The sequence below is a fragment of the Phasianus colchicus genome, chromosome Z, assembly GCF_987193195.1.
Source record: "Phasianus colchicus chromosome Z, bPhaCol1.hap1.1, whole genome shotgun sequence".
Lineage (NCBI taxonomy): Eukaryota > Metazoa > Chordata > Aves > Galliformes > Phasianidae > Phasianus > Phasianus colchicus.
The window spans coordinates 31046425-31070006 of record NC_143476.1 but is presented as its reverse complement, the minus strand read 5'-3'; the positions used below and the strand labels follow the sequence as shown (position 1 = coordinate 31070006).

Genomic DNA, 23582 nt, shown 5'->3' with positions numbered 1-23582 from the left:
CTGGACAAGGGACAGCTCCTCTCCTGTCTCTGGCATGGTGACCATTGCCAGCAGGTCAAAGAAAGCAAACCTCGCAAGTTTTCCTGACTCATTTTATACGCAGGCTTGAAGGGAATCATGCCCTGCCTATGCCACTTTGCTTCTGGGAACTGAATAAGGGTTGAAGCTTAGGCGTGTGAAGACTTGGATAGGAAAGGATCATAAAACCCACCCAACCCCAAGTGCCTGCCATGGGAGCGCTGCCACCCAGCAGGTCAGGTTAGAGCAGGGCCCTGTGCAACCCGGCCTGGAGCGCCTGCAGGGATGGGCACCCGCAGCGTCTCTGGGCAGCTGTGCCAGGGCCTCACAGCTCTCTGAGTGAGAAATTCCCTCTCGCAGTTCACCGGATCTCCTCTTTTCTTAGCCCAAAACCTTGTCCTGTCACCATCAGACCGTGGAAAGTCACTCCGAACACACACTAGAAATGCTGGCTGTGCTGTTGACCCGCAGACCTTTATTAGACTCTCTGCTGTGACGTCCCAGCACGGGCACGGTGCAAAAGGCTTGAGGGAGGCCATCCTTGCTCCCTGCTGATGGCAGCACCGGGCTCCGCGCCCTGCGCTGCCCACAGGAGCCGCAGTCCTCCCGCATGGGTGCCGCGCCCTCGGCCCCGTGAGGTGGTGACCGTGATGTCACCGTGATGTCACAGTGGTGGCCATTGTGACCCGCGGGGCCGGGAGCAGAGCAAGGGCTGCCGGGCTGGGGCTGTGCTCACTGCGGCCTGGTGAGGCGCGGAGAGAGGAGGGACTCTCTTGACTCTCTTGCTTCTCGCTGTCAATGCCGATCATGTCCGAACGGAAGGAGGAGACCCCCAACTCTGGGGAGTCAGGTGAGAGCCCCGTACCCCTGCGCGTAGCTCCCCGCTGCCGGGCAGAGAGCTGCTGGGGGTCTGCCTGCTGGGAGGGGTGGGCAGGGGTTCCCCAGCGCCGCGGGCAGGCAGGGCCCCTCTGCTCCTTGGCCAGGGGGCGAGCTTGGTCTGCAATGCCCCCTTCCCCTCCACCTCCTCCAGCCCTGCCCCTCAGCCGGCACGGCAGGCACGGAGCAGGCCCTGGGCATGGCCAGGGTTACCCGACCCTGCCAGGTGCTCACCGCTGCTCACCGTTTTGCTCTCTCCTTCCTCTCCAGTGTGCGTGCTGTGCCGCCAGGCACAGGTCGACCCGGACATCTGCGGGCAGACATTTGCCAACGGTGGGCTCTGTGCCCACGAATTCTGCTTGGTGAGTTCCCTCAAGGGTTAGGGCTCCTGCCAAGGATGCTGCCTTCCTTGCCGGCCTCACGAGACCCTGCTCTTTTCTCTCCTACAGTTCTTTGCCGATGGCCTTTTGGAATGGAGATCCCCAGTGGGGGGAATTTTTGGCTTCTCCATTGGTGCCGTCCAGCGCACCATCCAGCGGGCAGACCAGAAGGTGAGGACCTGAACGGAACGGCGAGCTTGGTGCCGGTAGAGGCTCGCACCAAGGTTTTGCTGGGGTGCTGCAGGTGCCCACACCTGACACCCTGCCTGGAGAAGTGGGGCCGGCCGCCGAGGCTCCAAGCCCACCGCTGACAGGGACCGCTCTGCTCTTTTCAGCACTGCTTTGTCTGTGGCGGAAAGGGAGCTACCATCAGCTGCGCAGAGACAGGCTGTGAGCTCAGCTTCCATCTGCCCTGCGCCGAGGACGGGGGATGCGTCACGCAATACTTTGGGCAGCACAGGTAAGGGCTGTCAGCAGCAGCCAAGCTGCCGTCCCTCCCTGTCCCTCCCAGGGAGGAACCCGCAGCGACACCTCCCAGCATCCTGCCAGAGCCAGAGCCCAGGCCTGGCGCTCTTTCCTGGTCCTCTGCGCTCCTCACAGCACTTCTCACCACGCCCATCCCTTCTGTCCTCCTGCCCAGGTCCTTTTGCTGGGAACATCGCCCTCGGCAGGCGGCAGAGGCAGCTCCACTGCCGAACACCGTCTGCGTCATCTGCCTGGAGCCCGTGGGGGACGGCACGTCCTACCAGACCATGGTGTGCCCGGTGTGCAAACAGGCCTGGTTCCACCGGGCCTGCATCAGGGTAGGAGCCCTCCCCTCGCCCCGTGGGCATGGCCAGTGCTCAGCAGCAGCCAGCCCCGCTCACGCTCATGCTCATGCTTGTGCTTCTCCTGCAGAAACATGCCATACACGCAGCCACCATGCGTTTCTTCTGCCCCGTCTGCGGAGGAAAGGGGCGATTCCGATCCCAAATGGCCACGCTGGGGATCCAAATTCCAATCAGGTTGGTGTCCTTCTGCCCGGCTTTGCACGCACTCACGCACAGCTGCTGTGCCTGCCCACGAACTGCCCCGGCAGGCCCAGTCCCTTGCCATCCTGCAAGCATCGGTCTCAGCTTCACGGAGCAGCTGGGAATGAGCTCAAGGGGGATGAACAGGGGTGCCCTGGATCTGCCTCACGCCTGGGGCACCGGGGACTCATCACATTCCCTCTCTTCTCTGGCAGACGACCATCTTGGTGGGACGACGCAGCATACCAGTTGCTGCAAGAAAGGCACAGGCGCTGCAACGCCAGCGTGTGCCTTTACCTCGGAGGCAGGGAGACGGCAGAGGAAAAAGGGTGAGTGACCTCCGCAATCCTCTGGGGCTCTGTGTGGGATCTCAGCCTCACTATAGGCCGGGGGGAGCAAGGAGTGAGCACCAGAGCCGTGCCGCCTGCTCTCTGCCTTGGCTCGCTTTGTCCTCACAGCCACAACCCGTTTGCTTCCGCAGACTCTGGCAGCTGCTGCTCTGCAGCTCCTGTGGCTCAGAAGCCACGCACTGGTGCTGCTCCTTCTGGGCCATGAGCAACAACGGCTGGGAGTGCAACACCTGCGCTGGTGCGGGAACTGGTAAGAGGCATAGAGCCGTGTGCTGTGGGACTGGGGCCAGGCAAGGCCTGGCAGCGGGTGCTCAGGGCGGCCTTGCCACGGTCTCTCTGCCCCACGAGGGATGGCAGCCTGTCCTGCCCTGGGGATGCATGTTCATCCTGCTGACCTTCCTGTCTCTCCTTACAGCATCCTGCCCCAGCACTTCCAGCCAAACGGTACAGGGGCCATCCCACAGCTTTCCGGGACCTGAAAACATCAGTTCTGGCCCCACCAGCCAGGCAGCAACGGGCCCATCCTGCAGCTCCCAGCTGCCTGAGCTCAGCGTGCAGCCCAGAGTGCCTGCAACAGAGCAGAGCACAGCCCACCCAAGCCTGTCTGAGGAGCGGGACACCCCTCAGCAGCGCCGAGGACGTGGTGGGAGGAGACGGGCACCAGCTGCAGGTGCTGAGACGGGCTCCCAGAGCCCCAGCAGACGGAGGACCGTGCGGTTCTCCAGAACCTCCCCGGCACCTGCGCCCACAGAGCGTCCCAGGCAGCGGGGGACCGGCCGCACAAGAAGCCGCTCCCCGCTGCAAGGTCGGGCCTCAGGCTCCCAGAGTCAGCCCCGAAGGCGTCATGGTGGGAGCCATGCAACAACCCAAGGTGCTCCGAGCAGCACCCGCACCTCGGCCACACCAGCACCACCGAGGTCCTCGAGGGCTTCCCCTCTGCCTGCACGCAGGAGACAATCCAGGCAACGAGGGCGGGCCCGCACTCGAAGCCGATCCCCACTGGGGCGTCGCGCTTCAGCTTCCCGCAGCCGGCCCCGACCAGGCCGTGGCAGCCGGTCCAGGCAGCGGGGGCCAGCCCGGGCACAAAGCCGCTCCCGGGCAAACCGTCACAGAAGGTGTCCCTACAGCCAGTCCCGAAGACGGCGCTGATGCCGCCGTGTCCCATCCCCACGTGACGGCTGTGGTCCCAAGCGGCAAAGAAAATCAACCTTGAAGAGAGTCCATCCATGCTGCCTTCATTCTTTGGTGGACCATCCCCAGCGCAAAGCCACTCCCGGTTCCAGCATCAGAGAAGACATCCCCACAACCATTCCCAAAGACAGCGCGGAATCAGCCATATCCCATCCTGGCGTGACGGTTGTGGTTCCAAGTGGCAAAAAAAATAAACCCTAAATATACTCCCCACATGTTGGCTTCAGTCTTCTCTGCTTGTCCTGCGGTGGGCAGTGTTAGGAGCTGAGACTACAGGGTTGTCTTCTCCCCAGCACCTTCCCAGATGGTTGCCGTGGAGTTATCTTTACATCCATCTGTGTCCGTGACAGGGGCCAGCATGCCCACAGGCCCAACGGCCTGAAAAAAAAGGGGCGGGGACGGAGGCGTATCGACGGTTTATTGGCTAGTTCAGCCCGTTTCCGAGACTAACGGGCACGGGGGACCCACAGACCCACATCCTGGGAAAGGGGAAACGGGAGAAGGGGAAAAGGGTAGGGAGATGGGAGACGGTCCTAGGAACAAAACAGCGGCAGCAATCTGAAGAGGAAAGTCAATTTCCTAAATATGGTATCGGAATGCAAGATAACACAATGTAACACTTCACATAATCCTTGACTGCCGGGGTTAGCTGCTTCAGAGCCATCCTGGACAGAATCGCAGCGACTCATTGCAAGGTACAGGGGGGGTTTGGTCAGTTCCTTTACCAGGGGAACCCCGAGCCAACAGAGCAGCCCAACAGTTCTCGTGGGAGTGGCTCATGTGGCGTCGGCATTGCCAGGGCGATGGAACTGCATCCATGCCCCTTGCCTTAGGAAAAGCTTATGGGAGGGCCTCAATGCATCGCTGCCCGCCAGGTGCAGTGAGGAAAAGGCAGCACGTGCGCAGCAGCCACAGCATACTGCAGCAGCAGGTGTGACAGCTTGTGCAGGATGGCACAGAAGTACTGTCCCTCCTAGCTCTGGAGACCAGCTTACCTACTGGCAGTAGGTACTGTCTCTCCGAGACCACAGATTTACCACGGTCTCCACCAGGCAATGAACTTGCCCTGCAAAACTGTGGCGACACAGATGGAGGCCCTGCCCAAGAATGTGGCTGTTCAGGTCTCCAGCTGCAGGGAGTGCCTGAGCCTGCTGATGCCGGGGAGGGCAGCAGGAACTGCACCTGTGTGAGGGGTGAGCAGGTGGAAGATCTGCTCAGTATGGTGGCAGAGCTCAAGGAGGAGATGGAGAGGTGAAGGACCATCAGGGAATGAGAGCAAGAGATTGACTGGTGGAGTAACTCCCAGGCATGCCAGAGAGGAAGGCGCCAGGGAGACACCCCCCAGAAAGTGGGGGATGGACCCCATGTCCTGGCACTGTCAGGCAGAGAGCGGGGTCCTGAGAGGCGGGGAGAACTGGAAGACAGTCCCAGCTCGGCATCATGGGTGAGGCACTGTAAATTGAAGGGGAGGTGAGCAAGGAGGCCCGGGAAGCTTTGCCTAAGACAGTGCCAAGGGCGAGGCGGTTGACTCTGCGTCTCCAGACTGGCTCTGCTAGGACAGACAGAAGGGTTATTGCTGTAGGTGATTCCCTCCTCACGGGAACGGAGGGCTCCGTATGCAGACCGGACCCAACTCACAGGGAGGTGTGCCGCCTCCCTGGGGCCCAGGTCCAGGACACAACTAGAAAACTCCCTGATCTGGTTCATCCCTCTGATTGCTACCCATTACTGACAGTTCAGGCAGGCAGCCATGAAGTAGCTCAGAGAAGCCTGCAAACTACCAAAAAAGACTTCAGGGCTGTAGGGCGGTTGGTTGAGGGAGTGGGAGCACAACTGATATTTGCTTCTATCCTTTCTGGGATGGTGAGGGACACAGTGTGTCCAGGTAATGGATAAGTGGCTGAGAGGCTGGTGCCGCCACAGGAACTTTGGGCTTTTTGACCACGGGGCGATTTACTCGGCACCCGGTCTAATGGCTGCAGGCCTGTGTCATTTGTCTCTATGCAGGAAATAGATCCTAGCCCAAGAGCTAGCAGGGCTCATTCAGAGGGCATGCAACTAGGTAGGAAGCGGGAAGGGATGCAATGAGGCTTGCTAGAGTAGAGCAAGCAGTCTGGGGTTTTATACTAGGTCCGATGGGGGAAGAGAGCCAAATGCGGTGGGACAAAGAAACACTTAGGATTGCTGTCACGCCAGGAGATTACGGGGAAAAACCTCCAAACTGTCCTGTAGGATGCTGTAGGATCTTCTGGGAACTCCACAGAGGAGGTAATTTTGCCGATTCCCTGTCCAAAACCTTCTCATATCCCTCTAGGAAGCAGTGGGGGAAAACTTCAGATTTCTTTTGGAGGTTTGAGGGAGGGCCCCTCTAGAAAGGTAGTGTGCCAGAAAGCCCAGCTGAAGTGCCTTTCCACCAATGCACGCAGCATGGGAAATAAGCAGGAGGAGCTGGAAGCCATGATGTGCTTGGAAAATAACGATCTGGTTGCTATCAGGGAAACGTGGTGGGACGAATCTCACGACTGGCGTACTGTGATTGAGGGCTACAGGCTTTTCAGAAGGGATAAACAGGGTAGGAGGGGAGGGGGTGTTGTCCTCTATCTTAGGAAGTGGACAGATTGCGAAGGGCTGTGTCTGAGTAACAGCCGTGACCAGTCTGAGAGCTGTCATGGAGTTATCTCTAGATCTGTGTTTGCAACAGGGGCGTCAGGCCAAAAAAAAAAGGGGGGAGAGAGGATAAAAAAAAAAGTGTTGAAGGTTTACAGCCGGTCGGCCCGGCCCCGTGACTAATGAGGCAGCAGACTTGCGGGCAAGGGTAGGGAGATCGTAGATGGGTCTAACAGAGAAAAAAACCAGAGCAACGGCAACGGTCTGAGGAAGAACGTTAGTTTGCTAAATCCAATAAAATCAAACACAATGAGAGTGTCCAAAGCCGACGCCTTACGCTATGGACTGCAGAGGGAACCACGTGCTTCTCTGCTGCAAAACCGAGAGAATCCACGAGGGGGAAAGAGGCCGGTGTCCTGCCAGGAGCTCCACCTTTCTTGCTTGGGGCGAGAAGTCCTCTGGGGAATGCCACTCCTCCCCTCCCCTCCGAGAACCAAAATGCCCCAGAAAGGCAGTCCACAGAACCAGAACATTAACTCTTTAACTCCCACTGCTTTCCACGATGTTATGATGTGGAATTCCGACAAGAAAAATCACAAAACCACAACAGGAGTTTATGGGTGAAAATCAGGGAGCGGCCCAGTCAAGGGCATCTAGTGGTCGGGGTCTGCTACAGGCCACCTGATCAGGGGGAGCCTGTTGACGAGGCCTTCTTGCGTCAGCTGCAGGAGCTGTCACGCTCGCGGGCTCTTGTCCTGATGGGGGATTTCAACCACCCGGATATCTGCCGGGATAGCAGCACGGCAGGTGGCAGACATTCCAGGAGATTCCTGGAGTCTGCTGAGGATTACTTCCTCATCCAGCTACTAGATGGACCGACCCGAGGTGAAGCCCTACTGGACCTGGTGCTCAGCAGTGCAGAGGTGATAGACGTTTTGAATCACAGGATCCTGGGATGGCTTGGGTTGGAAGGGACATTAAATTCTATCTGAAGTTCCAAACTCCTGCAGTGTGTTGGTTGCCACCCACTAGATCAGGCTGCCTGAAGCCCTATCCAGTGAGGCCTTGAGCATCCCCACAGAGAGCGGCTCTCTAGTCGTGGGGGCTCTCCCGTCAGCGTTGGCCTGATTTTCATGGAGAAGCTGACTCTCATGGTCAGGCTGGATGAGCAGGGATGCTCCAGTGTGACTCCAGTGTGACTGCAGCCCTGGACAAGGGACAGCTCCTCTCCTGTCTCTGGCATGGTGACCATTGCCAGCAGGTCAAAGAAAGCAAACCTCGCAAGTTTTCCTGACTCATTTTATACGCAGGCTTGAAGGGAATCATGCCCTGCCTATGCCACTTTGCTTCTGGGAACTGAATAAGGGTTGAAGCTTAGGCGTGTGAAGACTTGGATAGGAAAGGATCATAAAACCCACCCAACCCCAAGTGCCTGCCATGGGAGCGCTGCCACCCAGCAGGTCAGGTTAGAGCAGGGCCCTGTGCAACCCGGCCTGGAGCGCCTGCAGGGATGGGCACCCGCAGCGTCTCTGGGCAGCTGTGCCAGGGCCTCACAGCTCTCTGAGTGAGAAATTCCCTCTCGCAGTTCACCGGATCTCCTCTTTTCTTAGCCCAAAACCTTGTCCTGTCACCATCAGACCGTGGAAAGTCACTCCGAACACACACTAGAAATGCTGGCTGTGCTGTTGACCCGCAGACCTTTATTAGACTCTCTGCTGTGACGTCCCAGCACGGGCACGGTGCAAAAGGCTTGAGGGAGGCCATCCTTGCTCCCTGCTGATGGCAGCACCGGGCTCCGCGCCCTGCGCTGCCCACAGGAGCCGCAGTCCTCCCGCATGGGTGCCGCGCCCTCAGCCCCGTGAGGTGGTGACCGTGATGTCACCGTGATGTCACAGTGGTGGCCATTGTGACCCGCGGGGCCGGGAGCAGAGCAAGGGCTGCCGGGCTGGGGCTGTGCTCACTGCGGCCTGGTGAGGCGCGGAGAGAGGAGGGACTCTCTTGACTCTCTTGCTTCTCGCTGTCAATGCCGATCATGTCCGAACGGAAGGAGGAGACCCCCAACTCTGGGGAGTCAGGTGAGAGCCCCGTACCCCTGCGCGTAGCTCCCCGCTGCCGGGCAGAGAGCTGCTGGGGGTCTGCCTGCTGGGAGGGGTGGGCAGGGGTTCCCCAGCGCCGCGGGCAGGCAGGGCCCCTCTGCTCCTTGGCCAGGGGGCGAGCTTGGTCTGCAATGCCCCCTTCCCCTCCACCTCCTCCAGCCCTGCCCCTCAGCCGGCACGGCAGGCACGGAGCAGGCCCTGGGCATGGCCAGGGTTACCCGACCCTGCCAGGTGCTCACCGCTGCTCACTGTTTTGCTCTCTCCTTCCTCTCCAGTGTGCGTGCTGTGCCGCCAGGCACAGGTCGACCCGGACATCTGCGGGCAGACATTTGCCAACGGTGGGCTCTGTGCCCACGAATTCTGCTTGGTGAGTTCCCTCAAGGGTTAGGGCTCCTGCCAAGGATGCTGCCTTCCTTGCCGGCCTCACGAGACCCTGCTCTTTTCTCTCCTACAGTTCTTTGCCGATGGCCTTTTGGAATGGAGATCCCCAGTGGGGGGAATTTTTGGCTTCTCCATTGGTGCCGTCCAGCGCACCATCCAGCGGGCAGACCAGAAGGTGAGGACCTGAACGGAACGGCGAGCTTGGTGCCGGTAGAGGCTCGCACCAAGGTTTTGCTGGGGTGCTGCAGGTGCCCACACCTGACACCCTGCCTGGAGAAGTGGGGCCGGCCGCCGAGGCTCCAAGCCCACCGCTGACAGGGACCGCTCTGCTCTTTTCAGCACTGCTTTGTCTGTGGCGGAAAGGGAGCTACCATCAGCTGCGCAGAGACAGGCTGTGAGCTCAGCTTCCATCTGCCCTGCGCCGAGGACGGGGGATGCGTCACGCAATACTTTGGGCAGCACAGGTAAGGGCTGTCAGCAGCAGCCAAGCTGCCGTCCCTCCCTGTCCCTCCCAGGGAGGAACCCGCAGCGACACCTCCCAGCATCCTGCCAGAGCCAGAGCCCAGGCCTGGCGCTCTTTCCTGGTCCTCTGCGCTCCTCACAGCACTTCTCACCACGCCCATCCCTTCTGTCCTCCTGCCCAGGTCCTTTTGCTGGGAACATCGCCCTCGGCAGGCGGCGGAGGCAGCTCCACTGCCGAACACCGTCTGCGTCATCTGCCTGGAGCCCGTGGGGGACGGCACGTCCTACCAGACCATGGTGTGCCCGGTGTGCAAACAGGCCTGGTTCCACCGGGCCTGCATCAGGGTAGGAGCCCTCCCCTCGCCCCGTGGGCATGGCCGGTGCTCAGCAGCAGCCAGCCCCGCTCACGCTCATGCTCATGCTTGTGCTTCTCCTGCAGAAACATGCCATACACGCAGCCACCATGCGTTTCTTCTGCCCCGTCTGCGGAGGAAAGGGGCGATTCCGATCCCAAATGGCCACGCTGGGGATCCAAATTCCAATCAGGTTGGTGTCCTTCTGCCCGGCTCTGCACGCACTCACGCACAGCTGCTGTGCCTGCCCACGAACTGCCCCGGCAGGCCCAGTCCCTTGCCATCCTGCAAGCATCGGTCTCAGCTTCACGGAGCAGCTGGGAATGAGCTCAAGGGGGATGAACAGGGGTGCCCTGGATCTGCCTCACGCCTGGGGCACCGGGGACTCATCACATTCCCTCTCTTCTCTGGCAGACGACCATCTTGGTGGGACGACGCAGCATACCAGTTGCTGCAAGAAAGGCACAGGCGCTGCAACGCCAGCGTGTGCCTTTACCTCGGAGGCAGGGAGACGGCAGAGGAAAAAGGGTGAGTGACCTCCGCAATCCTCTGGGGCTCTGTGTGGGATCTCAGCCTCACTATAGGCCGGGGGGAGCAAGGAGTGAGCACCAGAGCCGTGCCGCCTGCTCTCTGCCTTGGCTCGCTTTGTCCTCACAGCCACAACCCGTTTGCTTCCGCAGACTCTGGCAGCTGCTGCTCTGCAGCTCCTGTGGCTCAGAAGCCACGCACTGGTGCTGCTCCTTCTGGGCCATGAGCAACAACGGCTGGGAGTGCAACACCTGCGCTGGTGCGGGAACTGGTAAGAGGCATAGAGCCGTGTGCTGTGGGACTGGGGCCAGGCAAGGCCTGGCAGCGGGTGCTCAGGGCGGCCTTGCCATGGTCTCTCTGCCCCACGAGGGATGGCAGCCTGTCCTGCCCTGGGGATGCATGTTCATCCTGCTGACCTTCCTGTCTCTCCTTACAGCATCCTGCCCCAGCACTTCCAGCCAAACGGTACAGGGGCCATCCCACAGCTTTCCGGGACCTGAAAACATCAGTTCTGGCCCCACCAGCCAGGCAGCAACGGGCCCATCCTGCAGCTCCCAGCTGCCTGAGCTCAGCGTGCAGCCCAGAGTGCCTGCAACAGAGCAGAGCACAGCCCACCCAAGCCTGTCTGAGGAGCGGGACACCCCTCAGCAGCGCCGAGGACGTGGTGGGAGGAGACGGGCACCAGCTGCAGGTGCTGAGACGGGCTCCCAGAGCCCCAGCAGACGGAGGACCGTGCGGTTCTCCAGAACCTCCCCGGCACCTGCGCCCACAGAGCGTCCCAGGCAGCGGGGGACCGGCCGCACAAGAAGCCGCTCCCCGCTGCAAGGTCGGGCCTCAGGCTCCCAGAGTCAGCCCCGAAGGCGTCATGGTGGGAGCCATGCAACAACCCAAGGTGCTCCGAGCAGCACCCGCACCTCGGCCACACCAGCACCACCGAGGTCCTCGAGGGCTTCCCCTCTGCCTGCACGCAGGAGACAATCCAGGCAACGAGGGCGGGCCCGCACTCGAAGCCGATCCCCACTGGGGCGTCGCGCTTCAGCTTCCCGCAGCCGGCCCCGACCAGGCCGTGGCAGCCGGTCCAGGCAGCGGGGGCCAGCCCGGGCACAAAGCCGCTCCCGGGCAAACCGTCACAGAAGGTGTCCCTACAGCCAGTCCCGAAGACGGCGCTGATGCCGCCGTGTCCCATCCCCACGTGACGGCTGTGGTCCCAAGCGGCAAAGAAAATCAACCTTGAAGAGAGTCCATCCATGCTGCCTTCATTCTTTGGTGGACCATCCCCAGCGCAAAGCCACTCCCGGTTCCAGCATCAGAGAAGACATCCCCACAACCATTCCCAAAGACAGCGCGGAATCAGCCATATCCCATCCTGGCGTGACGGTTGTGGTTCCAAGTGGCAAAAAAAATAAACCCTAAATATACTCCCCACATGTTGGCTTCAGTCTTCTCTGCTTGTCCTGCGGTGGGCAGTGTTAGGAGCTGAGACTACAGGGTTGTCTTCTCCCCAGCACCTTCCCAGATGGTTGCCGTGGAGTTATCTTTACATCCATCTGTGTCCGTGACAGGGGCCAGCATGCCCACAGGCCCAACGGCCTGAAAAAAAAGGGGCGGGGACGGAGGCGTATCGACGGTTTATTGGCTAGTTCAGCCCGTTTCCGAGACTAACGGGCACGGGGGACCCACAGACCCACATCCTGGGAAAGGGGAAACGGGAGAAGGGGAAAAGGGTAGGGAGATGGGAGACGGTCCTAGGAACAAAACAGCGGCAGCAATCTGAAGAGGAAAGTCAATTTCCTAAATATGGTATCGGAATGCAAGATAACACAATGTAACACTTCACATAATCCTTGACTGCCGGGGTTAGCTGCTTCAGAGCCATCCTGGACAGAATCGCAGCGACTCATTGCAAGGTACAGGGGGGGTTTGGTCAGTTCCTTTACCAGGGGAACCCTGAGCCAACAGAGCAGCCCAACAGTTCTCGTGGGAGTGGCTCATGTGGCGTCGGCATTGCCAGGGCGATGGAACTGCATCCATGCCCCTTGCCTTAGGAAAAGCTTATGGGAGGGCCTCAATGCATCGCTGCCCGCCAGGTGCAGTGAGGAAAAGGCAGCACGTGCGCAGCAGCCACAGCATACTGCAGCAGCAGGTGTGACAGCTTGTGCAGGATGGCACAGAAGTACTGTCCCTCCTAGCTCTGGAGACCAGCTTACCTACTGGCAGTAGGTACTGTCTCTCCGAGACCACAGATTTACCACGGTCTCCACCAGGCAATGAACTTGCCCTGCAAAACTGTGGCGACACAGATGGAGGCCCTGCCCAAGAATGTGGCTGTTCAGGTCTCCAGCTGCAGGGAGTGCCTGAGCCTGCTGATGCCGGGGAGGGCAGCAGGAACTGCACCTGTGTGAGGGGTGAGCAGGTGGAAGATCTGCTCAGTATGGTGGCAGAGCTCAAGGAGGAGATGGAGAGGTGAAGGACCATCAGGGAATGAGAGCAAGAGATTGACTGGTGGAGTAACTCCCAGGCATGCCAGAGAGGAAGGCGCCAGGGAGACACCCCCCAGAAAGTGGGGGATGGACCCCATGTCCTGGCACTGTCAGGCAGAGAGCGGGGTCCTGAGAGGCGGGGAGAACTGGAAGACAGTCCCAGCTCGGCATCATGGGTGAGGCACTGTAAATTGAAGGGGAGGTGAGCAAGGAGGCCCGGGAAGCTTTGCCTAAGACAGTGCCAAGGGCGAGGCGGTTGACTCTGCGTCTCCAGACTGGCTCTGCTAGGACAGACAGAAGGGTTATTGCTGTAGGTGATTCCCTCCTCACGGGAACGGAGGGCTCCGTATGCAGACCGGACCCAACTCACAGGGAGGTGTGCCGCCTCCCTGGGGCCCAGGTCCAGGACACAACTAGAAAACTCCCTGATCTGGTTCATCCCTCTGATTGCTACCCATTACTGACAGTTCAGGCAGGCAGCCATGAAGTAGCTCAGAGAAGCCTGCAAACTACCAAAAAAGACTTCAGGGCTGTAGGGCGGTTGGTTGAGGGAGTGGGAGCACAACTGATATTTGCTTCTATCCTTTCTGGGATGGTGAGGGACACAGTGTGTCCAGGTAATGGATAAGTGGCTGAGAGGCTGGTGCCGCCACAGGAACTTTGGGCTTTTTGACCACGGGGCGATTTACTCGGCACCCGGTCTAATGGCTGCAGGCCTGTGTCATTTGTCTCTATGCAGGAAATAGATCCTAGCCCAAGAGCTAGCAGGGCTCATTCAGAGGGCATGCAACTAGGTAGGAAGCGGGAAGGGATGCAATGAGGCTTGCTAGAGTAGAGCAAGCAGTCTGGGGTTTTATACTAGGTCCGATGGGGGAAGAGAGCCAAATGCGGCGGGACAAAGAAACACTTAGGATTGCTGTCACGCCAGGAGATTACGGGGAAAAACCTCCAAACTGTCCTGTAGGATGCTGTAGGATCTTCTGGGAACTCCACAGAGGAGGTAATTTTGCCGATTCCCTGTCCAAAACCTTCTCATATCCCTCTAGGAAGCAGTGGGGGAAAACTTCAGATTTCTTTTGGAGGTTTGAGGGAGGGCCCCTCTAGAAAGGTAGTGTGCCAGAAAGCCCAGCTGAAGTGCCTTTCCACCAATGCACGCAGCATGGGAAATAAGCAGGAGGAGCTGGAAGCCATGATGTGCTTGGAAAATAACGATCTGGTTGCTATCAGGGAAACGTGGTGGGACGAATCTCACGACTGGCGTACTGTGATTGAGGGCTACAGGCTTTTCAGAAGGGATAAACAGGGTAGGAGGGGAGGGGGTGTTGTCCTCTATCTTAGGAAGTGGACAGATTGCGAAGGGCTGTGTCTGAGTAACAGCCGTGACCAGTCTGAGAGCTGTCATGGAGTTATCTCTAGATCTGTGTTTGCAACAGGGGCGTCAGGCCAAAAAAAAAAGGGGGGAGAGAGGATAAAAAAAAAAGTGTTGAAGGTTTACAGCCGGTCGGCCCGGCCCCGTGACTAATGAGGCAGCAGACTTGCGGGCAAGGGTAGGGAGATCGTAGATGGGTCTAACAGAGAAAAAAACCAGAGCAACGGCAACGGTCTGAGGAAGAACGTTAGTTTGCTAAATCCAATAAAATCAAACACAATGAGAGTGTCCAAAGCCGACGCCTTACGCTATGGACTGCAGAGGGAACCACGTGCTTCTCTGCTGCAAAACCGAGAGAATCCACGAGGGGGAAAGAGGCCGGTGTCCTGCCAGGAGCTCCACCTTTCTTGCTTGGGGCGAGAAGTCCTCTGGGGAATGCCACTCCTCCCCTCCCCTCCGAGAACCAAAATGCCCCAGAAAGGCAGTCCACAGAACCAGAACATTAACTCTTTAACTCCCACTGCTTTCCACGATGTTATGATGTGGAATTCCGACAAGAAAAATCACAAAACCACAACAGGAGTTTATGGGTGAAAATCAGGGAGCGGCCCAGTCAAGGGCATCTAGTGGTCGGGGTCTGCTACAGGCCACCTGATCAGGGGGAGCCTGTTGACGAGGCCTTCTTGCGTCAGCTGCAGGAGCTGTCACGCTCGCAGGCTCTTGTCCTGATGGGGGATTTCAACCACCCGGATATCTGCCGGGATAGCAGCACAGCAGGTGGCAGACATTCCAGGAGATTCCTGGAGTCTGCTGAGGATTACTTCCTCATCCAGCTACTAGATGGACCGACCCGAGGTGAAGCCCTACTGGACCTGGTGCTCAGCAGTGCAGAGGTGATAGACGTTTTGAATCACAGGATCCTGGGATGGCTTGGGTTGGAAGGGACATTAAATTCTATCTGAAGTTCCAAACTCCTGCAGTGTGTTGGTTGCCACCCACTAGATCAGGCTGCCTGAAGCCCTATCCAGTGAGGCCTTGAGCATCCCCACAGAGAGCGGCTCTCTAGTCGTGGGGGCTCTCCCGTCAGCGTTGGCCTGATTTTCATGGAGAAGCTGACTCTCATGGTCAGGCTGGATGAGCAGGGATGCTCCAGTGTGACTCCAGTGTGACTGCAGCCCTGGACAAGGGACAGCTCCTCTCCTGTCTCTGGCATGGTGACCATTGCCAGCAGGTCAAAGAAAGCAAACCTCGCAAGTTTTCCTGACTCATTTTATACGCAGGCTTGAAGGGAATCATGCCCTGCCTATGCCACTTTGCTTCTGGGAACTGAATAAGGGTTGAAGCTTAGGCGTGTGAAGACTTGGATAGGAAAGGATCATAAAACCCACCCAACCCCAAGTGCCTGCCATGGGAGCGCTGCCACCCAGCAGGTCAGGTTAGAGCAGGGCCCTGTGCAACCCGGCCTGGAGCGCCTGCAGGGATGGGCACCCGCAGCGTCTCTGGGCAGCTGTGCCAGGGCCTCACAGCTCTCTGAGTGAGAAATTCCCTCTCGCAGTTCACCGGATCTCCTCTTTTCTTAGCCCAAAACCTTGTCCTGTCACCATCAGACCGTGGAAAGTCACTCCGAACACACACTAGAAATGCTGGCTGTGCTGTTGACCCGCAGACCTTTATTAGACTCTCTGCTGTGACGTCCCAGCACGGGCACGGTGCAAAAGGCTTGAGGGAGGCCATCCTTGCTCCCTGCTGATGGCAGCACCGGGCTCCGCGCCCTGCGCTGCCCACAGGAGCCGCAGTCCTCCCGCATGGGTGCCGCGCCCTCAGCCCCGTGAGGTGGTGACCGTGATGTCACCGTGATGTCACAGTGGTGGCCATTGTGACCCGCGGGGCCGGGAGCAGAGCAAGGGCTGCCGGGCTGGGGCTGTGCTCACTGCGGCCTGGTGAGGCGCGGAGAGAGGAGGGACTCTCTTGACTCTCTTGCTTCTCGCTGTCAATGCCGATCATGTCCGAACGGAAGGAGGAGACCCCCAACTCTGGGGAGTCAGGTGAGAGCCCCGTACCCCTGCGCGTAGCTCCCCGCTGCCGGGCAGAGAGCTGCTGGGGGTCTGCCTGCTGGGAGGGGTGGGCAGGGGTTCCCCAGCGCCGCGGGCAGGCAGGGCCCCTCTGCTCCTTGGCCAGGGGGCGAGCTTGGTCTGCAATGCCCCCTTCCCCTCCACCTCCTCCAGCCCTGCCCCTCAGCCGGCACGGCAGGCACGGAGCAGGCCCTGGGCATGGCCAGGGTTACCCGACCCTGCCAGGTGCTCACCGCTGCTCACCGTTTTGCTCTCTCCTTCCTCTCCAGTGTGCGTGCTGTGCCGCCAGGCACAGGTCGACCCGGACATCTGCGGGCAGACATTTGCCAACGGTGGGCTCTGTGCCCACGAATTCTGCTTGGTGAGTTCCCTCAAGGGTTAGGGCTCCTGCCAAGGATGCTGCCTTCCTTGCCGGCCTCACGAGACCCTGCTCTTTTCTCTCCTACAGTTCTTTGCCGATGGCCTTTTGGAATGGAGATCCCCAGTGGGGGGAATTTTTGGCTTCTCCATTGGTGCCGTCCAGCGCACCATCCAGCGGGCAGACCAGAAGGTGAGGACCTGAACGGAACGGCGAGCTTGGTGCCGGTAGAGGCTCGCACCAAGGTTTTGCTGGGGTGCTGCAGGTGCCCACACCTGACACCCTGCCTGGAGAAGTGGGGCCGGCCGCCGAGGCTCCAAGCCCACCGCTGACAGGGACCGCTCTGCTCTTTTCAGCACTGCTTTGTCTGTGGCGGAAAGGGAGCTACCATCAGCTGCGCAGAGACAGGCTGTGAGCTCAGCTTCCATCTGCCCTGCGCCGAGGACGGGGGATGCGTCACGCAATACTTTGGGCAGCACAGGTAAGGGCTGTCAGCAGCAGCCAAGCTGCCGTCCCTCCCTGTCCCTCCCAGGGAGGAACCCGCAGCGACACCTCCCAGCATCCTGCCAGAGCCAGAGCCCAGGCCTGGCGCTCTTTCCTGGTCCTCTGCGCTCCTCACAGCACTTCTCACCACGCCCATCCCTTCTGTCCTCCTGCCCAGGTCCTTTTGCTGGGAACATCGCCCTCGGCAGGCGGCGGAGGCAGCTCCACTGCCGAACACCGTCTGCGTCATCTGCCTGGAGCCCGTGGGGGACGGCACGTCCTACCAGACCATGGTGTGCCCGGTGTGCAAACAGGCCTGGTTCCACCGGGCCTGCATCAGGGTAGGAGCCCTCCCCTCGCCCCGTGGGCATGGCCGGTGCTCAGCAGCAGCCAGCCCCGCTCACGCTCATGCTCATGCTTGTGCTTCTCCTGCAGAAACATGCCATACACGCAGCCACCATGCGTTTCTTCTGCCCCGTCTGCGGAGGAAAGGGGCGATTCCGATCCCAAATGGCCACGCTGGGGATCCAAATTCCAATCAGGTTGGTGTCCTTCTGCCCGGCTCTGCACGCACTCACGCACAGCTGCTGTGCCTGCCCACGAACTGCCCCGGCAGGCCCAGTCCCTTGCCATCCTGCAAGCATCGGTCTCAGCTTCACGGAGCAGCTGGGAATGAGCTCAAGGGGGATGAACAGGGGTGCCCTGGATCTGCCTCACGCCTGGGGCACCGGGGACTCATCACATTCCCTCTCTTCTCTGGCAGACGACCATCTTGGTGGGACGACGCAGCATACCAGTTGCTGCAAGAAAGGCACAGGCGCTGCAACGCCAGCGTGTGCCTTTACCTCGGAGGCAGGGAGACGGCAGAGGAAAAAGGGTGAGTGACCTCCGCAATCCTCTGGGGCTCTGTGTGGGATCTCAGCCTCACTATAGGCCGGGGGGAGCAAGGAGTGAGCACCAGAGCCGTGCCGCCTGCTCTCTGCCTTGGCTCGCTTTGTCCTCACAGCCACAACCCGTTTGCTTCCGCAGACTCTGGCAGCTGCTGCTCTGCAGCTCCTGTGGCTCAGAAGCCACGCACTGGTGCTGCTCCTTCTGGGCCATGAGCAACAACGGCTGGGAGTGCAACACCTGCGCTGGTGCGGGAACTGGTAAGAGGCATAGAGCCGTGTGCTGTGGGACTGGGGCCAGGCAAGGCCTGGCAGCGGGTGCTCAGGGCGGCCTTGCCACGGTCTCTCTGCCCCACGAGGGATGGCAGCCTGTCCTGCCCTGGGGATGCATGTTCATCCTGCTGACCTTCCTGTCTCTCCTTACAGCATCCTGCCCCAGCACTTCCAGCCAAACGGTACAGGGGCCATCCCACAGCTTTCCGGGACCTGAAAACATCAGTTCTGGCCCCACCAGCCAGGCAGCAACGGGCCCATCCTGCAGCTCCCAGCTGCCTGAGCTCAGCGTGCAGCCCAGAGTGCCTGCAACAGAGCAGAGCACAGCCCACCCAAGCCTGTCTGAGGAGCGGGACACCCCTCAGCAGCGCCGAGGACGTGGTGGGAGGAGACGGGCACCAGCTGCAGGTGCTGAGACGGGCTCCCAGAGCCCCAGCAGACGGAGGACCGTGCGGTTCTCCAGAACCTCCCCGGCACCTGCGCCCACAGAGCGTCCCAGGCAGCGGGGGACCGGCCGCACAAGAAGCCGCTCCCCGCTGCAAGGTCGGGCCTCAGGCTCCCAGAGTCAGCCCCGAAGGCGTCATGGTGGGAGCCATGCAACAACCCAAGGTGCTCCGAGCAGCACCCGCACCTCGGCCACACCAGCACCACCGAGGTCCTCGAGGGCTTCCCCTCTGCCTGCACGCAGGAGACAATCCAGGCAACGAGGGCGGGCCCGCACTCGAAGCCGATCCCCACTGGGGCGTCGCGCTTCAGCTTCCCGCAGCCGGCCCCGACCAGGCCGTGGCAGCCGGTCCAGGCAGCGGGGGCCAGCCCGGGCACAAAGCCGCTCCCGGGCAAACCGTCACAGAAGGTGTCCCTACAGCCAGTCCCGAAGACGGCGCTGATGCCGCCGTGTCCCATCCCCACGTGACGGCTGTGGTCCCAAGCGGCAAAGAAAATCAACCTTGAAGAGAGTCCATCCATGCTGCCTTCATTCTTTGGTGGACCATCCCCAGCGCAAAGCCACTCCCGGTTCCAGCATCAGAGAAGACATCCCCACAACCATTCCCAAAGACAGCGCGGAATCAGCCATATCCCATCCTGGCGTGACGGTTGTGGTTCCAAGTGGCAAAAAAAATAAACCCTAAATATACTCCCCACATGTTGGCTTCAGTCTTCTCTGCTTGTCCTGCGGTGGGCAGTGTTAGGAGCTGAGACTACAGGGTTGTCTTCTCCCCAGCACCTTCCCAGATGGTTGCCGTGGAGTTATCTTTACATCCATCTGTGTCCGTGACAGGGGCCAGCATGCCCACAGGCCCAACGGCCTGAAAAAAAAGGGGCGGGGACGGAGGCGTATCGACGGTTTATTGGCTAGTTCAGCCCGTTTCCGAGACTAACGGGCACGGGGGACCCACAGACCCACATCCTGGGAAAGGGGAAACGGGAGAAGGGGAAAAGGGTAGGGAGATGGGAGACGGTCCTAGGAACAAAACAGCGGCAGCAATCTGAAGAGGAAAGTCAATTTCCTAAATATGGTATCGGAATGCAAGATAACACAATGTAACACTTCACATAATCCTTGACTGCCGGGGTTAGCTGCTTCAGAGCCATCCTGGACAGAATCGCAGCGACTCATTGCAAGGTACAGGGGGGGTTTGGTCAGTTCCTTTACCAGGGGAACCCCGAGCCAACAGAGCAGCCCAACAGTTCTCGTGGGAGTGGCTCATGTGGCGTCGGCATTGCCAGGGCGATGGAACTGCATCCATGCCCCTTGCCTTAGGAAAAGCTTATGGGAGGGCCTCAATGCATCGCTGCCCGCCAGGTGCAGTGAGGAAAAGGCAGCACGTGCGCAGCAGCCACAGCATACTGCAGCAGCAGGTGTGACAGCTTGTGCAGGATGGCACAGAAGTACTGTCCCTCCTAGCTCTGGAGACCAGCTTACCTACTGGCAGTAGGTACTGTCTCTCCGAGACCACAGATTTACCACGGTCTCCACCAGGCAATGAACTTGCCCTGCAAAACTGTGGCGACACAGATGGAGGCCCTGCCCAAGAATGTGGCTGTTCAGGTCTCCAGCTGCAGGGAGTGCCTGAGCCTGCTGATGCCGGGGAGGGCAGCAGGAACTGCACCTGTGTGAGGGGTGAGCAGGTGGAAGATCTGCTCAGTATGGTGGCAGAGCTCAAGGAGGAGATGGAGAGGTGAAGGACCATCAGGGAATGAGAGCAAGAGATTGACTGGTGGAGTAACTCCCAGGCATGCCAGAGAGGAAGGCGCCAGGGAGACACCCCCCAGAAAGTGGGGGATGGACCCCATGTCCTGGCACTGTCAGGCAGAGAGCGGGGTCCTGAGAGGCGGGGAGAACTGGAAGACAGTCCCAGCTCGGCATCATGGGTGAGGCACTGTAAATTGAAGGGGAGGTGAGCAAGGAGGCCCGGGAAGCTTTGCCTAAGACAGTGCCAAGGGCGAGGCGGTTGACTCTGCGTCTCCAGACTGGCTCTGCTAGGACAGACAGAAGGGTTATTGCTGTAGGTGATTCCCTCCTCACGGGAACGGAGGGCTCCGTATGCAGACCGGACCCAACTCACAGGGAGGTGTGCCGCCTCCCTGGGGCCCAGGTCCAGGACACAACTAGAAAACTCCCTGATCTGGTTCATCCCTCTGATTGCTACCCATTACTGACAGTTCAGGCAGGCAGCCATGAAGTAGCTCAGAGAAGCCTGCAAACTACCAAAAAAGACTTCAGGGCTGTAGGGCGGTTGGTTGAGGGAGTGGGAGCACAACTGATATTTGCTTCTATCCTTTCTGGGATGGTGAGGGACACAGTGTGTCCAGGTAATGGATAAGTGGCTGAGAGGCTGGTGCCGCCACAGGAACTTTGGGCTTTTTGACCACGGGGCGATTTACTCGGCACCCGGTCTAATGGCTGCAGGCCTGTGTCATTTGTCTCTATGCAGGAAATAGATCCTAGCCCAAGAGCTAGCAGGGCTCATTCAGAGGGCATGCAACTAGGTAGGAAGCGGGAAGGGATGCAATGAGGCTTGCTAGAGTAGAGCAAGCAGTCTGGGGTTTTATACTAGGTCCGATGGGGGAAGAGAGCCAAATGCGGCGGGACAAAGAAACACTTAGGATTGCTGTCACGCCAGGAGATTACGGGGAAAAACCTCCAAACTGTCCTGTAGGATGCTGTAGGATCTTCTGGGAACTCCACAGAGGAGGTAATTTTGCCGATTCCCTGTCCAAAACCTTCTCATATCCCTCTAGGAAGCAGTGGGGGAAAACTTCAGATTTCTTTTGGAGGTTTGAGGGAGGGCCCCTCTAGAAAGGTAGTGTGCCAGAAAGCCCAGCTGAAGTGCCTTTCCACCAATGCACGCAGCATGGGAAATAAGCAGGAGGAGCTGGAAGCCATGATGTGCTTGGAAAATAACGATCTGGTTGCTATCAGGGAAACGTGGTGGGACGAATCTCACGACTGGCGTACTGTGATTGAGGGCTACAGGCTTTTCAGAAGGGATAAACAGGGTAGGAGGGGAGGGGGTGTTGTCCTCTATCTTAGGAAGTGGACAGATTGCGAAGGGCTGTGTCTGAGTAACAGCCGTGACCAGTCTGAGAGCTGTCATGGAGTTATCTCTAGATCTGTGTTTGCAACAGGGGCGTCAGGCCAAAAAAAAAAGGGGGGAGAGAGGATAAAAAAAAAAGTGTTGAAGGTTTACAGCCGGTCGGCCCGGCCCCGTGACTAATGAGGCAGCAGACTTGCGGGCAAGGGTAGGGAGATCGTAGATGGGTCTAACAGAGAAAAAAACCAGAGCAACGGCAACGGTCTGAGGAAGAACGTTAGTTTGCTAAATCCAATAAAATCAAACACAATGAGAGTGTCCAAAGCCGACGCCTTACGCTATGGACTGCAGAGGGAACCACGTGCTTCTCTGCTGCAAAACCGAGAGAATCCACGAGGGGGAAAGAGGCCGGTGTCCTGCCAGGAGCTCCACCTTTCTTGCTTGGGGCGAGAAGTCCTCTGGGGAATGCCACTCCTCCCCTCCCCTCCGAGAACCAAAATGCCCCAGAAAGGCAGTCCACAGAACCAGAACATTAACTCTTTAACTCCCACTGCTTTCCACGATGTTATGATGTGGAATTCCGACAAGAAAAATCACAAAACCACAACAGGAGTTTATGGGTGAAAATCAGGGAGCGGCCCAGTCAAGGGCATCTAGTGGTCGGGGTCTGCTACAGGCCACCTGATCAGGGGGAGCCTGTTGACGAGGCCTTCTTGCGTCAGCTGCAGGAGCTGTCACGCTCGCGGGCTCTTGTCCTGATGGGGGATTTCAACCACCCGGATATCTGCCGGGATAGCAGCACGGCAGGTGGCAGACATTCCAGGAGATTCCTGGAGTCTGCTGAGGATTACTTCCTCATCCAGCTACTAGATGGACCGACCCGAGGTGAAGCCCTACTGGACCTGGTGCTCAGCAGTGCAGAGGTGATAGACGTTTTGAATCACAGGATCCTGGGATGGCTTGGGTTGGAAGGGACATTAAATTCTATCTGAAGTTCCAAACTCCTGCAGTGTGTTGGTTGCCACCCACTAGATCAGGCTGCCTGAAGCCCTATCCAGTGAGGCCTTGAGCATCCCCACAGAGAGCGGCTCTCTAGTCGTGGGGGCTCTCCCGTCAGCGTTGGCCTGATTTTCATGGAGAAGCTGACTCTCATGGTCAGGCTGGATGAGCAGGGATGCTCCAGTGTGACTCCAGTGTGACTGCAGCCCTGGACAAGGGACAGCTCCTCTCCTGTCTCTGGCATGGTGACCATTGCCAGCAGGTCAAAGAAAGCAAACCTCGCAAGTTTTCCTGACTCATTTTATACGCAGGCTTGAAGGGAATCATGCCCTGCCTATGCCACTTTGCTTCTGGGAACTGAATAAGGGTTGAAGCTTAGGCGTGTGAAGACTTGGATAGGAAAGGATCATAAAACCCACCCAACCCCAAGTGCCTGCCATGGGAGCGCTGCCACCCAGCAGGTCAGGTTAGAGCAGGGCCCTGTGCAACCCGGCCTGGAGCGCCTGCAGGGATGGGCACCCGCAGCGTCTCTGGGCAGCTGTGCCAGGGCCTCACAGCTCTCTGAGTGAGAAATTCCCTCTCGCAGTTCACCGGATCTCCTCTTTTCTTAGCCCAAAACCTTGTCCTGTCACCATCAGACCGTGGAAAGTCACTCCGAACACACACTAGAAATGCTGGCTGTGCTGTTGACCCGCAGACCTTTATTAGACTCTCTGCTGTGACGTCCCAGCACGGGCACGGTGCAAAAGGCTTGAGGGAGGCCATCCTTGCTCCCTGCTGATGGCAGCACCGGGCTCCGCGCCCTGCGCTGCCCACAGGAGCCGCAGTCCTCCCGCATGGGTGCCGCGCCCTCGGCCCCGTGAGGTGGTGACC

The 23582-nt window shown here is 59.2% G+C and overlaps 3 protein-coding genes across 9 annotated transcripts; all 3 read left to right on the top strand.

Moving 5' to 3' along the window:
* The first annotated feature begins 717 nt into the window (after positions 1 to 717).
* On the top strand, positions 718 to 5961 carry LOC149912784 (E3 ubiquitin-protein ligase PHF7-like). 2 transcript variants are annotated; one of them, XM_090131092.1, is made up of 9 exons: positions 718 to 868; positions 1165 to 1256; positions 1344 to 1445; positions 1610 to 1734; positions 1915 to 2077; positions 2172 to 2278; positions 2500 to 2613; positions 2766 to 2884; positions 3050 to 5961. In XM_090131092.1, the coding sequence occupies exons 1-9, from the start codon at positions 817 to 819 to the stop codon at positions 3781 to 3783; spliced, it is 1608 nt and encodes a 535-aa protein (XP_089987218.1). In that variant the 5' UTR covers positions 718 to 816; the 3' UTR covers positions 3784 to 5961. The 2 variants fall into 2 exon arrangements, with proteins under 2 accessions (XP_089987218.1, XP_089987217.1); XM_090131091.1 differs by having other exon boundaries at positions 2766 to 5961.
* A 102-nt stretch (positions 5962 to 6063) lies between these two features.
* LOC149912783 (E3 ubiquitin-protein ligase PHF7-like) lies at positions 6064 to 12168 on the top strand. 3 transcript variants are annotated; one of them, XM_090132071.1, is made up of 9 exons: positions 6064 to 8507; positions 8804 to 8895; positions 8983 to 9084; positions 9249 to 9373; positions 9554 to 9716; positions 9811 to 9917; positions 10139 to 10252; positions 10405 to 10523; positions 10689 to 12168. In XM_090132071.1, exons 1-9 carry the CDS (start codon positions 8456 to 8458, stop codon positions 11420 to 11422), a joined length of 1608 nt encoding a protein of 535 aa, XP_089988197.1. In that variant the 5' UTR covers positions 6064 to 8455; the 3' UTR covers positions 11423 to 12168. The 3 variants fall into 3 exon arrangements, with proteins under 3 accessions (XP_089988197.1, XP_089988195.1, XP_089988196.1); XM_090132069.1 differs by having other exon boundaries at positions 9554 to 10252; XM_090132070.1 differs by lacking the exons at positions 6064 to 8507; positions 8804 to 8895; positions 8983 to 9084 and having other exon boundaries at positions 9109 to 9716; positions 9811 to 10252.
* Positions 12169 to 14937: 2769 nt separating this feature from the next.
* Positions 14938 to 23554, top strand: LOC149912782 (uncharacterized). 4 transcript variants are annotated; one of them, XM_090131929.1, is made up of 8 exons: positions 14938 to 16146; positions 16443 to 16534; positions 16622 to 16723; positions 16888 to 17012; positions 17193 to 17355; positions 17450 to 17556; positions 17778 to 17891; positions 18044 to 23554. In XM_090131929.1, exons 1-8 carry the CDS (start codon positions 16095 to 16097, stop codon positions 19059 to 19061), a joined length of 1773 nt encoding a protein of 590 aa, XP_089988055.1. In that variant the 5' UTR covers positions 14938 to 16094; the 3' UTR covers positions 19062 to 23554. The 4 variants fall into 4 exon arrangements, with proteins under 4 accessions (XP_089988055.1, XP_089988053.1, XP_089988052.1 ...); XM_090131927.1 differs by having other exon boundaries at positions 17193 to 17891; positions 18044 to 18162; positions 18328 to 23554; XM_090131926.1 differs by having other exon boundaries at positions 17193 to 17891.
* The last annotated feature ends 28 nt before the right edge of the window (positions 23555 to 23582 follow it).